At 36.1% G+C, this 14290-nt stretch overlaps 1 protein-coding gene across 1 annotated transcript in view; it reads left to right on the forward strand.

Moving 5' to 3' along the window:
- The window catches only part of cacna1sb (calcium channel, voltage-dependent, L type, alpha 1S subunit, b), a 51986-nt gene that overhangs the window by 18472 nt on the left and 19224 nt on the right, over nt 1-14290 (forward strand). The window contains exons 13-25 of the mRNA XM_049485928.1: nt 302-422; nt 1374-1488; nt 1886-1967; nt 2967-3036; nt 8206-8338; nt 9030-9159; nt 10147-10206; nt 10312-10418; nt 10508-10595; nt 11667-11774; nt 12409-12461; nt 12624-12770; nt 13607-13808. Of these exons, the coding sequence (XP_049341885.1) occupies nt 302-422; nt 1374-1488; nt 1886-1967; nt 2967-3036; nt 8206-8338; nt 9030-9159; nt 10147-10206; nt 10312-10418; nt 10508-10595; nt 11667-11774; nt 12409-12461; nt 12624-12770; nt 13607-13808 (1416 nt within the window). The remainder of the gene's footprint in view (nt 1-301; nt 423-1373; nt 1489-1885; nt 1968-2966; nt 3037-8205; nt 8339-9029; nt 9160-10146; nt 10207-10311; nt 10419-10507; nt 10596-11666; nt 11775-12408; nt 12462-12623; nt 12771-13606; nt 13809-14290) is intronic.

Genomic DNA, 14290 nt, shown 5'->3' on the forward strand with positions numbered 1-14290 from the left:
ATACATGTGAAGTCAGACTCCGCTTTTTTTTTAACTGCTGCTGATGCTGTAGCATTGCCGAGTAGAATCACAGCGCTAACACTCGGAGGAAAGCGCAGCGACTCGGTTCTGATACATCAGCTCACAGATGCCTTATGCTGATCGATTAATGTAAACCTTATAGATTTCAGTCATTAATGTATCATTATGTATCATATCAGGATGTTTTACTTCCCACCAAAATAAATGTAAGTGATACATACTGTATATCGTGGATGGAAAATCAGTCTGTGTTTATAATAGATTACATATTTTTATACAGGTTATAACTGGAGAGGAGTGGGACACCATCATGTACAATGGCATCATGGCTCACGGTGGACCACAGTCTCCTGGAATTCTCGTCAGCATTTACTTCATCATCCTGTATGTTGTTGGAAACTGTATCCTTTTGTAGTACTGGGTTAATACCTGACATTTACTATTAAATCAGAAGTGCCTAAATTTGAGCATAAATACAAAGTAATCAACCTTCTGAACTTGACAGTAAGTAAAGCTCTGCTTATATTACTAAAATAATCACTAATACATCACCAGACACTGTAAACTTTGTCATGTTATTACTTAGCTTTAAAAAAATAACGCATTACACACATGTTAATGCATTGAGAGCCCTGTATAAAATGTATCCATTCCTGTCTTTCAGGTCTGCAACGTTTCCCACTTAGTAATTTCCCATTTTTGTCCCCAATATTTTTCAAAAAACACATCTTAGCATGTGATTTACATTGTGTTGTTAAATGCATGGACATCCTTGCAAAAGAGGTAATCTTGCCCATGTGGTTCTGTCAGCTACTGCTGAAATTCCTCCAGATTCCTTGAATGGTTTAATGAAAAAAATATATATGTAAATCCATCCAATCTTTATTTGAAATACCCAGTTTTAAACATAACATTTCGTTAATTTTCTCAGGCATTTCTTACAAATTACAAATTCTTACAGATCCTCTGCTCATTTTTGCGCCTCAGAGACTTCTTATCTTTCATGGCCACTGCTTTAGTACCAAATCATAATAATAATCACCTGCTGACATTATCAGTTTAAAATAACATCATAAGTTAGTGTTTTTTTTATCTCATTGTCAATTTATTGTAAATAAATCACCCATGTTCTAGCTTATTTTGAATGTGTTGCTGACCTAGGAAAAAAAGGTTGTCCAGACAAAACATGATTTATATATATATATATATATATATATATATATATATATATATATATATATATATATATATATATATATTTTTTTTTTTCCCCATACTGTGCCAACTGGACACATCACACACATTGTGCTGCATAGATTTAATACTCATTTTTCTCAGCAAGCATTGATCAGTCATCCTGTTAAATGTGTTCCTGGCCATCGCTGTGGATAACCTGACCGAGGCTGAGAGTCTTTCCTCAGCACAGAAAGAGAAAGAAGAGGAGAAAGCGAGGAAGAAGCTCATGAGGTAAACATCTCTGTATAATAGAGGTGTCAGAAATCATCTATTTATATATCTAATTAACGTAATACTTGAATTGATCATAATTGGTTTAGTAAGAGTTTAGTTTAGTAAATGTGCCCATACGTGGCCAAAATATTTTACCAGGTTCTTAAAGGTATAAATGAATTTATAAATTAAATAAATGGTATAGATTTTTGCTGGTGTAGTATGTACAATTATATGATACACTATATTTTTATATTTGGTAGGTTTTATCTAAAAAAATAATCAAAATGTGACACAGTTTGTGATCAAATCACTGGATGATTATTTTTCTTCTAAATGAAGATTATACCTCTGTCTGCATCTTTAAGAGCTATATCAGACAGTGTCTGTAGAATTCTGTGTTTTTCTGTATCAGAACAGCCCCGCCGCACGAGGAGGAGAAAGCAAAGCTGGTGAAGTCCAAACATAAAACTGAAGGAATGCCCACAACAGCAAAGGTATGACCTGAGAGGCATAGATAGAAACATTATAAAAACGTTTTTTAAGCAACGGTTTTAAAAAATTTCCAGCAAGATTAACCTCTAATGTTACAGAAATAGATTTTCAGGAACGTTCTGAAAATGTAACATAATAATGGTTTGCATCACAAGGTTATTAGACCGTTTCTCAAATAATGTTCCCACCTAAAAGAATATTAGCATTCTGTAAACTTTAAAGGTAACATTAAACACAATTGATTTTGCAGCGATAGAACGTTTAAAAATGTTAAATAAAAATGTTCAAAGAATATCCAGAAAACTCGACAGATTAAACATTCTAGGAATGTTAATTGTAACATTCATAAAATGTTGCATTAACCAAATATCATTAGCTGGGTTGCTTCCATTACGTTTCCATTACTCTCCAAACCATCACTGATCATCAGTTAATTTTACATTTCATTTGTAAATCAAGGGAGCAGAGTCTGGAGGAAGAGTGGAGAGACACACAGTCCAAACTGCTCGAGGTCTAGTGTGAAGTTTCACCAATCAGTGATGGTTTGGAGAGACAGGTCATCTGCTGCTGTTGATCCACTGTGTTTTATTATCAAGTCTAAAGTCAGTGCAGTTTTGTTTTCCCACAAAACCTTACAGCACCTCATGCTTCCCTCTGCTGACAACTTTTCTGGGGATGTGGATTTCATTTTCCAGCAGGACCCACACTGCCAAAAGTACCAATTGGTCTTAGTTATATAATATTCAAATTTTCTAAGACACTGATTTTTGGGTTTGCTTAGGCTGTAAGCCATAATCATCAACACTAAAATAAATAAATGCTTAAAATAGATCACTCTGTGTTTAATACATCTATATAATATATGAGTTTCACCTTTTGAACTGAGTTACTGAAATAAAGTAACTTTTCAGTGATATTCTAATTTATTTGAGATGCACTAGTGTAAAGTATTTTATATCTGTGTATTAAAATCTGTCCGTCTGGCTCCTGTTTCTCTGCAGCTGAAGGTGGATGAATTTGAATCAAATGTAAAGGAAGTAAAGGACCCGTTTCCTCCAGCTGATTTCCCAGGTAAATGAAGAAAAGCGATGAACATGGCTCATCAGCCCGAGCGTTAGCGGCTCATGCAGTGGTTAGGGTTCTCAGAGGGTGATACAGTACCGCTCTAAATATGGCAGCACTGATGTGCAGGATTAGCTGGACTATTATAAGCAAAGCTAAATATTAGCCTCTGCAGTCTGTGGTCGTTTATGGGGTTCCCAACCTTTCCACTTTAATGCCCACCTGTTTATGACCTAAATAAAAAAACGACACATGAGAAAACAAATCTCAGATTTTTACATAACATTTCTTTCACCTTGACAATTAAAGCCAGAACAATAATTCTTTTTATTAGCTTCTTATTTCACAGAAGGGCTTTATGTAAAAGCACATAAAAATGTATTTATACCACACTGCCACACAAAAAATATCATGATGAATGAAGACCAACAGGAATGCTACAAAATGACCAGATTACCAGGGCCTAGTTTCCAGCATTTAGAACATCTTACCGTGGTGAGAGAGTACTCAGTGTGAAGCTCGCTCTACCATCTAAGAATTGTCTTTGTACTTTGTAGAAGCTGTTGGGAAACCCTCCACTGAACTAATACATTATAAATTGTATGTATAAAAAACATATTGTATGATGTCTTCTATTGAAAGTTCATTTTTGATCTTGATTGTTTCAGAGCAACATTTTTACACTGGATAAAGTAAAATAACGTGTTGAATTCTGTATTATCATTAAAGGCAGTAAAAGTTAATGCGCCCTATCGTACACCCTGCTCAAGGCACGTCTCGATGCTTGTTGTTATCTTACACCCCGTCAACAGTCTATTTTCATTGTATTTCATTCTATTTATTGGTTTATTTCATGTTACGACGAAAAAACACACCCATGAATAATTAAGAGAATTAGTACATGCCTTTTGCGCATTTCAAGACGTGAAAGGCGTATTTTTTGTGCTGTCATGACACCAAAGACCAGAGGTGGAAAAAGTACTGAAAAATTGTAATTACCGTATTTTTCGGACTATAAGGCGCACTGTATTATAAGGCGCACGATGAGTGAACGGTCTGTTTTTAGTGTTAGTCCATACACAAGGCGCACTGGATTATAAGGCGCACTAAATGAAACTTTATTTATATCAGTAACAATAACTCTGAGCAATAAATCCTTCACAATATCTGTGAAAAATAACAACATCTCTGAGCAATAAATCAACAAGCACAGCAAGTACGTATTACTCCGCGACGCTCCTGACAACGGTAGCCGCAACGCTCCGACAGACCATAATATTATGTTGAAGCACAGCAAGTACGTATTACTCCGCGAGGCTCCTGACAACGGTAGCCGCAACGCTCCGACAGACCATAATATTATGTTGAAGCACAGCAAGTACGTATTACTCCGCGAGGCTCCTGACAACGGTAGCCGCAACGCTCCGACAGACCATAATATTATGTTGAAGCACAGCAAGTACCGCATTACTCCGCGAGGCTTCTGACTATAATAGCGTGTTGTGCCGAATTCGGTGAATAAAACGGTTTTAAAACAGAGATAAAGATTGGATAAGTTTCATTTCTGGATGAAGTGATTTCCAGCGCTGTTTGGATATAACTGTGGATTACAGGAGACTGGATTGATGGATTCTCTTTAGTCTGGACGCATTTTGAAGGTAGGACCTGTGGCTGAGCGCGGGTGTGTGTTCGGGGGGTGGCGGCAGTGACCGGAGGTTACCCCAGGACAAAAGGAGAGCCTTTTATTACTGGAAACATGCGCTCTGACGCAGCTTTAATTCATGAAACATACATCCTACAGTAAAAGCACAGTTCTGGAATCCGGAGAGCCAGACGGTTCGAATGGTGTATGACATGACCGCATTCGATGAAATATGGACGAACGATAAACGCAAATATGAGAGTTATGAATTATTAAAATCATAACCAAGGCATATTTCGCCCTAAATGTTTATTTTTTGAAAGGATATTCCGCTAAATAGGCTAAATAGCTCAAAAGCAGAGATTCTAAGCTTTAAAATGGTATATTGGATGTCTATATTGAACCTGTAACTGTTCATAACTATTCAGAAACACAGCCAGTTATGAAATATTAAATATTTCTGGCCCGCCGGTGGGCCAGCGCGTGTTAAGAGGTTAACTTTACTTAGAAGTGGGCGCTAAAAAGAAACAGTTTGTACTATTACCCCAGAACGGGTGGAAAGGAAAGTTTACCGGCACCTTGTTCTGGCCACGGAGCTACAGTGGAAACTAGCTACCCTGAACCACAGCCGAGAGGCAGTGCGGCAGTCAAAGGTAACCGCGCGCTAGCCCAAGAGGGGGATCTTTTTCTGGCGTGGGTGAGGAATTCTGCACAACAGAGCGCCGTGTACCACATAAAAATCGAGGTCAGTAAACACAAGCAAAATCCATACACAAGGCGCACTGCATTATAAGGCGCAATGACGATTTTTGGGAAAAAATAAGTATTTTAAGTGCGCCTTATAGCCCGAAAAATACGGTAAGTAAACATACCTTTACTTTGCTAAAATTCTACTCAAGTAAAAATAAAAGTACTCAGATTAAAATGTACTTTGAGTAAAAGTTACATAGTTACTTTTAATTATTTGATGTTAAAAAGTTCAACAAATCATAAATGTATTATTATTAACCCCTTAACGCCTGTTGTTGCAAATATGCGACCAAGGGCGTAGGAGCGGGCTTGATATTGGGGGGGACACATTTGCCAATATGAACCCAAGCCCACCCAATAGTTTCCTAGAACAACATTTGTGGAAATTACTTTTAATTAAAAGTAAATTATTATTATAAGGTGATTTTACAACCTAAACATGTTACTCCACATTACAGCTACTGTTGTTAGAAAAATTATGCAAGCAATGTCTGAATTATGTACATATGACAAAAATTTTCAGTTATCACCTAATATTTAAAATAATATAACAGATTATTATTATTGTTATTATTATTATTATTATTATTATTATTATTATTATTATTATTATGTATTGGCATGTCAATTCTGTTGTATATTTACATTTTCTCCTGCACTTTTATTTTTTTCTACTGAGAGCTCTTCTTAAGATGGTGTCCTTTACGTTTCATAGAGACTTTTATAAACGTCAGGATATGTGGTCTTACTGTGAAATACAAATGAACAGAAGTCACGTTACAGCAGTATTTCTCAACCCAGTTCTTATATATTCTACTGCATATTAAAACTGTTCTGCATATTCTAGAGCTTCCTCTGGTGGATATACATGATTAATTTAGGCTCCATAGGGGGCTAAAGGATTTTAACAGGTAAACTCAGTAAATTACTGTTTATTAGCTGATCAGGTGGAAAACACTAGTTTAGGGCAGTGATCGGGGTTAAGTAACTGCTTTAAACTACCAACTTAAAGTACTGTACGAAATTCTGGCGATCATCTACATCCAGCTTCTATAACTAGTTAGTTAAATCAATTTTCGTTCATTATAGCTCACAGTAAGTCCTGTAATCCTAAATGAATAAACAGTTTGAAAATTAAAGTGATTAGCTGATCAGGTACAGGGAAACATTACATATATATTTTATTTTTTTCCTTTAACCCTGACTCCCAATCTAGCTAATTCCAAAGATAAGCTTACACACTAACACAGCTGCAGTTTATTAATCACAGTGGGTTTAAACTGTGTGCTGATTCAGAGACGTGTATTTTTAACCAGCTAGCAGAAACATATCATCACAGTTGAAGTGGTTAGCCTATCGTTACCTTTCTTTTAGAAAAATCTCCGTATATTCATCTCTGTTTTAAAATCAGCTGAAGCTGCTGCGTCCCGATCCCGCTGCTAAATCTCACAGCGAGGGGGCGGGGCTTCCCCAACAGCAAACTGCCTCTGCTCCGCGCGCCGCAAAACCAGCAAGCTGATTGGCTGTTTCTACTGAGAGGCGTGACTTAATACCTGAACCGGCTCCGTGATTGGTCCGGTCTGTCTCCTCATTAATAGTACAGCTGACCTGAGCGAACTGATATCATTTTTGGGGGGGACAAATCCACCTGTTTCTAATATTGGGTGGGACATGTCCCACCCATCCCCCCCGGTTCCTACGCCTATGTATGCGACTAACCGTTTGATTCAATCAACCTGCCAAGATAGCGCCTGCATTCCCCCAAGTGCATATTCGCCACGGACCTAGGAACCTTTGACAATTTACAATTCAAATGAATCTAGAATTCAAATTAATGAAATGTTTCCTGTAATATTTGTGTATATTGTGTTGGTGACAGTAATTGGTGTTATTTATTATTGAATGCCTGCTGTTGGGTGCATAAATAAAACATTGATTTTTCACTGTTATATTACTCTGTTATTGTTATCTTAGTATGGACCATTATGTCTGCTGTAGCAAATTTGCAACATACCAAATTTACCCCAAATAGACCATATTGCCTGTTGTTGCAAATTTGCAACATACCAAAATTTCTATTTATTTTTGTGTAAAAGTGAAATTAATAATCTCAACAATATTTACTATCTACTTAAAGGTAAAACACACATGAAACATTTTTTCATATACAGCTACATTAATTCAGGCGTTAAGGGGTTAATTATTATAATTATAATAATAATAATTATTATTATTATTAATAAATATAATAAATATTATTATTATTAATAAATATACATTATTATTCCACATAATAATTTGGACCTTTCAGGCAGTATTTGTTCAGACCACCCTATAAAACATTTTTAAGAACAAGTGGTATAGACTTCTGATGATCCATTTTTTTCTTTACCGTTAAAAGGTTATGGTCATATAGGTAATTCAGACAATTGTTTTTTCCCCAGGATTTTATTTTTTACTCAGTAACGGGGAGTTTTCTAATGTAGCGAAGTAAATTACTTGTGTCAAAATGTGCTTGAGTAAAAGTAAAATTACCTATTTTAAAAACTACTTCAGAAATTACAAATTACTCATAAGATCTACTCAATTACAGTAACTTGAGTAAATGTAATTCATTACTTTCCACCTCTACTTTACACGCCGACTCACCCTAAACCAAGCCGCAGGATCTGCCATTAACTAGTGCGCTATAGATCACTAAAATAGGGCCCAGTTTGTTTAATGGTAGAATTCACTGTATAATGATTAGACCTGTATTTTGTTTCTGAACTCTCTGATCTGTTCAGGTGATGATGAGGAGGAAGAGCCGGAGATTCCCATCAGTCCACGTCCCAGACCCATGGCTGATCTGCAGCTGAAAGAGACGGTGGTGCCCATGCCTGAAGCCAGCTCCTTCTTTATCTTTGGCCCAGAGAACAAGTGAGATACTCTCTTCAGCTTTTAATTAAGACACAAATCTGGGGTGTGTTTCCCAAAACGTACTTCATAAACTCGTACAAAGAACATTAAAATCAAAAGGCAAAGACAATCTTTTTATTTATTATTGACACAATAATCCACCATTGTGAATAGATGTGTTACTATAATTATATTACAGAATATTTTAGAATAATATTTGTATGGAATTAATACTACAAAGCACAAACATGTTCTAAGTTCACCTCAGAAACAGCTCAAAACTTGATGTTTATAACTGACTAAATGCAGTAACCAAATAGGTATATTTTTACAGAAAAAAATACCATTTGATGAAAAACGTCAAATATTTATTTGGGACACAGGCGCAACGTTTATGTTCTTATGTTATTTCATGTTGTTCTTAAAGTTATTCGTAAAACGTTAAGATAATTAAGGAAACACACCCTTTTCTAACAGAGCTGTGTTTATTTGTAAGGAGGGTTTCCTGTGCACCATTTTAGTACCATTCTGCCCTTACACTATATATATACTGTATGTACAGTTATATGTACACAAGTATATTGTTGCTGTCAGACAAAAAACACAATGTCAAATTTCACTTTTTGGTTGAACTTAAATGTGTCTTTTTAGAGATGCAGTTTTTTTGCATTTCCAGTAATTTCATACTTTTTTTTTCTTCCTTTTCATCCAGATTCCGTAAACTGTGCCACAGAGCCATCAACGCAACCCCCTTCACCAACTTCATCCTCCTCCTCATCCTCCTCAGCAGCATCTCTCTCGCCGCTGAGGACGCCATCGACCCCAAATCATTCAGAAACAAGGTGCTGAAACTTATTCACAATTATTTACTATTTACTGGCGCTGTCAATCAATTAAATAAATCAGATCAGATTAATCACAACAACACATTAATAGCATTAAGCATTTAATAGTGGATATTTAAATGTAAACAAAATAATGAGTGTACATTTTCAAACCGGAATTATATAAATATATATAAATAATTTAGATAAATAACATTTAAATCTGGTATTCCTCTGTGCTTTTGGAGGGAGAAATCAGAGATCATAGTGTAGTGTGGTTTATCTCTGGCAAACTAGAGACTTTTTTACTCTTATTATTATAATATCTCAGGGTATTGAGGAGGTTTTTTTAGTTTTTATGTTTTTTAAAGTAGAATTTTAATCTGCAGAGCATTAACATCAAACAGAAGTGTGTGTGCGTGTGTGTGTGTGTGCGTGTGTGGGAGAGAGTGATAGAGAGAGAGAGAGAGAGAGAGTGATAGAGAAAGAAAGAGATAAAGAGAGGGTGGGAGAGAGTGATAGATAGCGAGAGGAAGTGTGTGAGAGTGACAGACAGACAGACAGACAGACAGACAGACAGACAGACAGACAGACAGACAGATAGATAGATAGATAGATAGATAGATAGATAGATAGATAGATAGATAGATAGATAGACAGATAGATAGATATTAATATATATGATATATAATATATATATTTAAATATAACACTTGTGCATGTTTTATCAATACAATCTAATTTATTTCATACCAAGTCTCCATGTCACATTGTGAGTAAAGGCATAAGCTGTTCATGAATGTTTGAATAATGCTTTATAAATACATTCTTTACTGCTCATAAATCTGTTATGAAGTGCTTGTGTGGGTACCCTTCACAGTGTTTAAAAACGTATTCAAATATTATGTGTTTAAATGTTTTCTGATTTGACAGCGCCATTATATTGTATTTTTAATTAATTCATTCTGCATATATTTGACTTTTTTTTTATTTTTATTTATACAGATCCTGGCCTATGCTGATATCGTCTTCACCACAGTTTTCACCATTGAGATTGTGCTTAAGGTAAAGAACTTCAGCTGAGAAACTCAACACAGCTTTTGTTCTATTGGTGATGCAATAGTGACTTAATGTGTTCTGTATTTGTGTCTCTTGAACGACGTGATTCAGATGACAGTTTATGGTGCAATCCTGCACACCGGCTCCTTCTGCCGCAACGCCTTCAACATCCTGGACCTGATCGTCGTGGTCGTTTCACTCCTTTCTATGGGATTAGAGTGAGTGTAGTGATATTAAATGATTTCTGCCTGTTTGGTTCCTTTGCTGATGATCGTTGCTGAAACTCAGGTGTTTTTCTCTGATGCAGGTCCAGCGCTATCTCCGTGATTAAGATTCTCAGGGTGTTGAGGGTCCTGAGACCACTTAGAGCCCTCAATAGAGCCAAAGGACTGAAGGTATGCAGTCTGGAAACAAGAATCATTCAATTAAATATGAATATGGTTTAATATGTTGTATGTTTTATTCATTAATTATTTTTGATTCATTATTTTATTTTGATTCTTATGATCTTAATTCATTATTATTCATGTTACCATTTCATATCACTCTTATCATTTTATTTTATCATTTACTTTTACTATTATTCTTTTTTCTATTTTAAATTTGATACATTCCTTACTTTTTATGTTTTTTATTTTTAATGGTAATTTCATTTAGATGTTCCTATTTTTAATATAGACAGCTCTGGAAAAAAAATAGAGAGCACTTCAGTTTCTGAATCAGTTTCTCAAATGTTGCTATTTACATGTATATGTTTGAGTGAAATTAACATTGTTGTTTCATTCTATAAACTACAGACAGCATTTCTTACAATTTCCAAATAAAAATATTATCATTTACAGTATTTGTTTGCAGAAAATGAGAAATGGCTGAAATAAGAAAAAAGATGCAGAGCTTTCAGTCCTCAAATAATGCAAAAGAAACAAGTTCATATTCATAAAGTTTTAAGAGTTTTATTCATCTTGGCATATTCTACTCCACCAGTCTTAAACACTGCTTTTGGATAACTTTATGCCACTTCTGGTGCAAAAATTCAAGCAGTTCAGTTTGGTGGTTTGATGGCTTGTGATCATCCATCTTCCTCTTGATTATATTCCAGAGGTTTTCAATGTGGTAAAATCAAAGAAACTCATCTTTTTTCCAGAGCTGTATATATATATATATATATTATTCATCTATATAAAATGTATTTATTTAAAGTGTGAATTTCCTTTATTAATGTTTTCAATCCCTTTTATACGGTCAATACATGCCAGACATTTTGGCATAACTGTAATGTAGATTAAAGAGTTTGAAAACTCATCTGAAGATGACCTACTGTCATTTGGTATCACTCCATGACTGTCTGGCACGACTACCCACCAAGTTTTATTCCTGTCTGGTGCAAATGCTATGCTGTTATAATGAGTGCATGTATATGTTTCTAGAAATGATGATTGAATTTATTTGATCTGTTTTGTTTGCAGCATGTGGTCCAGTGTGTCTTTGTGGCCATCCAAACTATTGGCAATATCATTCTGGTCACCATGCTGTTGAACTTCATGTTTGCTTGTATTGGAGTCCAGCTCTATAAGGTGAGATCCAGTAAATCCAGTCTGATTTGTACACTGACATGCTAAATGTCATGTGACTGGACCTAGTGTCATATCCCATGACTTTTGCCGTGTTCCAAAGTTAGAAATCAAATAGTGTTGTTCACATGGATAGATTGAACCAGAAGCCGCTGGTCACAATCGTCACCAATTTTCACGGCCAATTACCCAACCCACTCGTTAGGACTCCCCCTATCACTAGTGATGCCCCAACACACCAGGAGGGTGAAGACTAATACATGCCTCCTCCGATACATGTGAAGTCAGACTCCGCCTCTTTTCGAACTGCTGCTGATGCAGCATTGCCGAGTAGCGTCACAGCGCACTCGGAGGAAAGCGCAGCGACTCGGTTCTGATACATCAGCTCACAGACGTCTTGTGCTGATCGACATCACCCTTTTGGAGTGATGAGTGGAAAGAGCGCCATCTACCCACCCACAGAAAGCAAGGCCAATTATGCTCTCTCAGGGCTCCGGTAGCTGATGCCGTGGTGATGCGTCATGATTATTATACATACTGTAATAATATACTGTAAATTTCAGCATGTCAGTTTGGATCTCTCGTCTGTATTTCAGTTTTAAAGTTTTTATAATTGTATTTTATTTTATTTTTAAAGGGTAAATTCTACTCCTGCACAGATCCACTGAAGCTAACTGAGGAGGAATGTCAGTGAGTACATTTTTTTAGGCTTATTTTTATCTTATCTTTTATTAAACATTATCTTCTCTGGCCTGAGTTGCCAGAGGTATTATTTACTCTTTTAGGTACGACAGTAAAGCACAGCTTTTCATGTTGTCTTTGATAATGATCTCCTTTTGTTTCGGTACTCAGGGGAACGTTTGTGAAACACGTGCGGAACTCGCTTCACGATAAAGAGATCGGCCAGAGGCAGTGGGTCAACAGCGACTTCAACTTCGATAATGTGCCGAACGCCATGCTGGCACTCTTTACCGTCTCCACGTTTGAGGGATGGCCAGAGTGAGTTCGTTGTCTTTAGCTTTTTTAGACCGTTTTAGACCCTTTTATAACTTTTGAGAACTTTTTTTATTTTGTTCCAAAAGGCTTAATTATGTTTCAACTCAACTTTATATATTGTTGTGTTATTTATATTGTTCTTTTTTCATATCATCTAAATCTAAAAATCTGATTAAGAAATCTGAGAGCTGGATTTAGTTCAATAATGGTATTTCATAGTCCATGTAAACTCTGATTAGGAGTATTTTGGGATTTTTCTCTATTTGTGCATGCATAGAAAAACACAGTGGTTGCCGAAATAAGGGAACAGTATTCAACACAGCAGCCGTTGCTGAAACTGGAGAATTTAAATAATCTCTATCTTCCAGCTGATGTTTGTTCATATCAGAGCGCTATGTGTTTTTAAAAATGCCACAGCATCCACCTAGGTTACCAAATCAACCATCTAACAATAGTCTAGTAAAAACTTAGCTACTCCATAGCTACCAGATAGCAACCACCTAGTAGCCATTTATCAATACAATAGCATTCATTCAAAGGATACCAGAAGAAACACTTAACAACACCATACCAACCACCAGTAGCAACCACCTAGCAACAATTTAGCCATACCATAGCAAACACCTAGAGAAATAATAACAGTTGCATAGCAGCCACCTAGCCACAACCTTGCAACCCATAGCAACATGATAGCAACCACCTGAGACGTCATATCTTAGCACATCCTTTGAAGTTGAATTCACTTTAGCTGTGCAGCCATTCTACACTTTTAGATTTTGTGACATAAAACCCCTGATATACTTGGTTTAATTTATTTGATTTTCACTGTCTGTCTACAGATTGCTGTATAAAGCTATAGACTCTGATGCAGAAGACCGGGGTCCAGTCTTCAACAACCGCATGGACACCTCCTTATTCTTTGTGATTTATCTCATCATCATCGCTTTCTTCATGATGAACATCTTCGTGGGCTTTGTGATCGTCACCTTCCGCGAGCAGGGCGAGCAAGAGTTCAAGAACTGTGAGCTGGACAAGAACCAGGTAACAGAATTACGTTATCTTCTGTGGTGGACAAATTACTCTACCTGATACATCCATGCTCCACCCACAAACATGTTCATCTTAGAACCTTCCTAAAGATGATAAAATTCCAGTTCCTAGCAATTCATGTTTCTCATTCACTACACTACTGTAAATGAAGGTGACAGTGGCTGGCTGATTAATGGCTGAGATGGTGGGCAATTAATCGAAAGAAGCAACCTTCTTCTCTTTAATCAGTCTAATGATGCACATTCAGCAGTCAACAATTAATGATCTCTCACTAAGAGGTACACTACCAAAAAGTAACCTCTGAGAGAATGTTTACTAAAAAATTAGAATATCGTTGAAAAGTTACTTTATTTCAGTAATTCAGTTCAAAGTGTGAAACTCATATATTATGTAGATGTATTAAACACAGAGTGATCTATTTTAAGTGTTTATTTCTTTTATTGTTGATGATTATGGTTTACAGCCAATGACAA

Source organism: Astyanax mexicanus, chromosome 12 (genome assembly GCF_023375975.1).
Source record: "Astyanax mexicanus isolate ESR-SI-001 chromosome 12, AstMex3_surface, whole genome shotgun sequence".
Classification (NCBI taxonomy): domain Eukaryota; kingdom Metazoa; phylum Chordata; class Actinopteri; order Characiformes; family Acestrorhamphidae; genus Astyanax; species Astyanax mexicanus.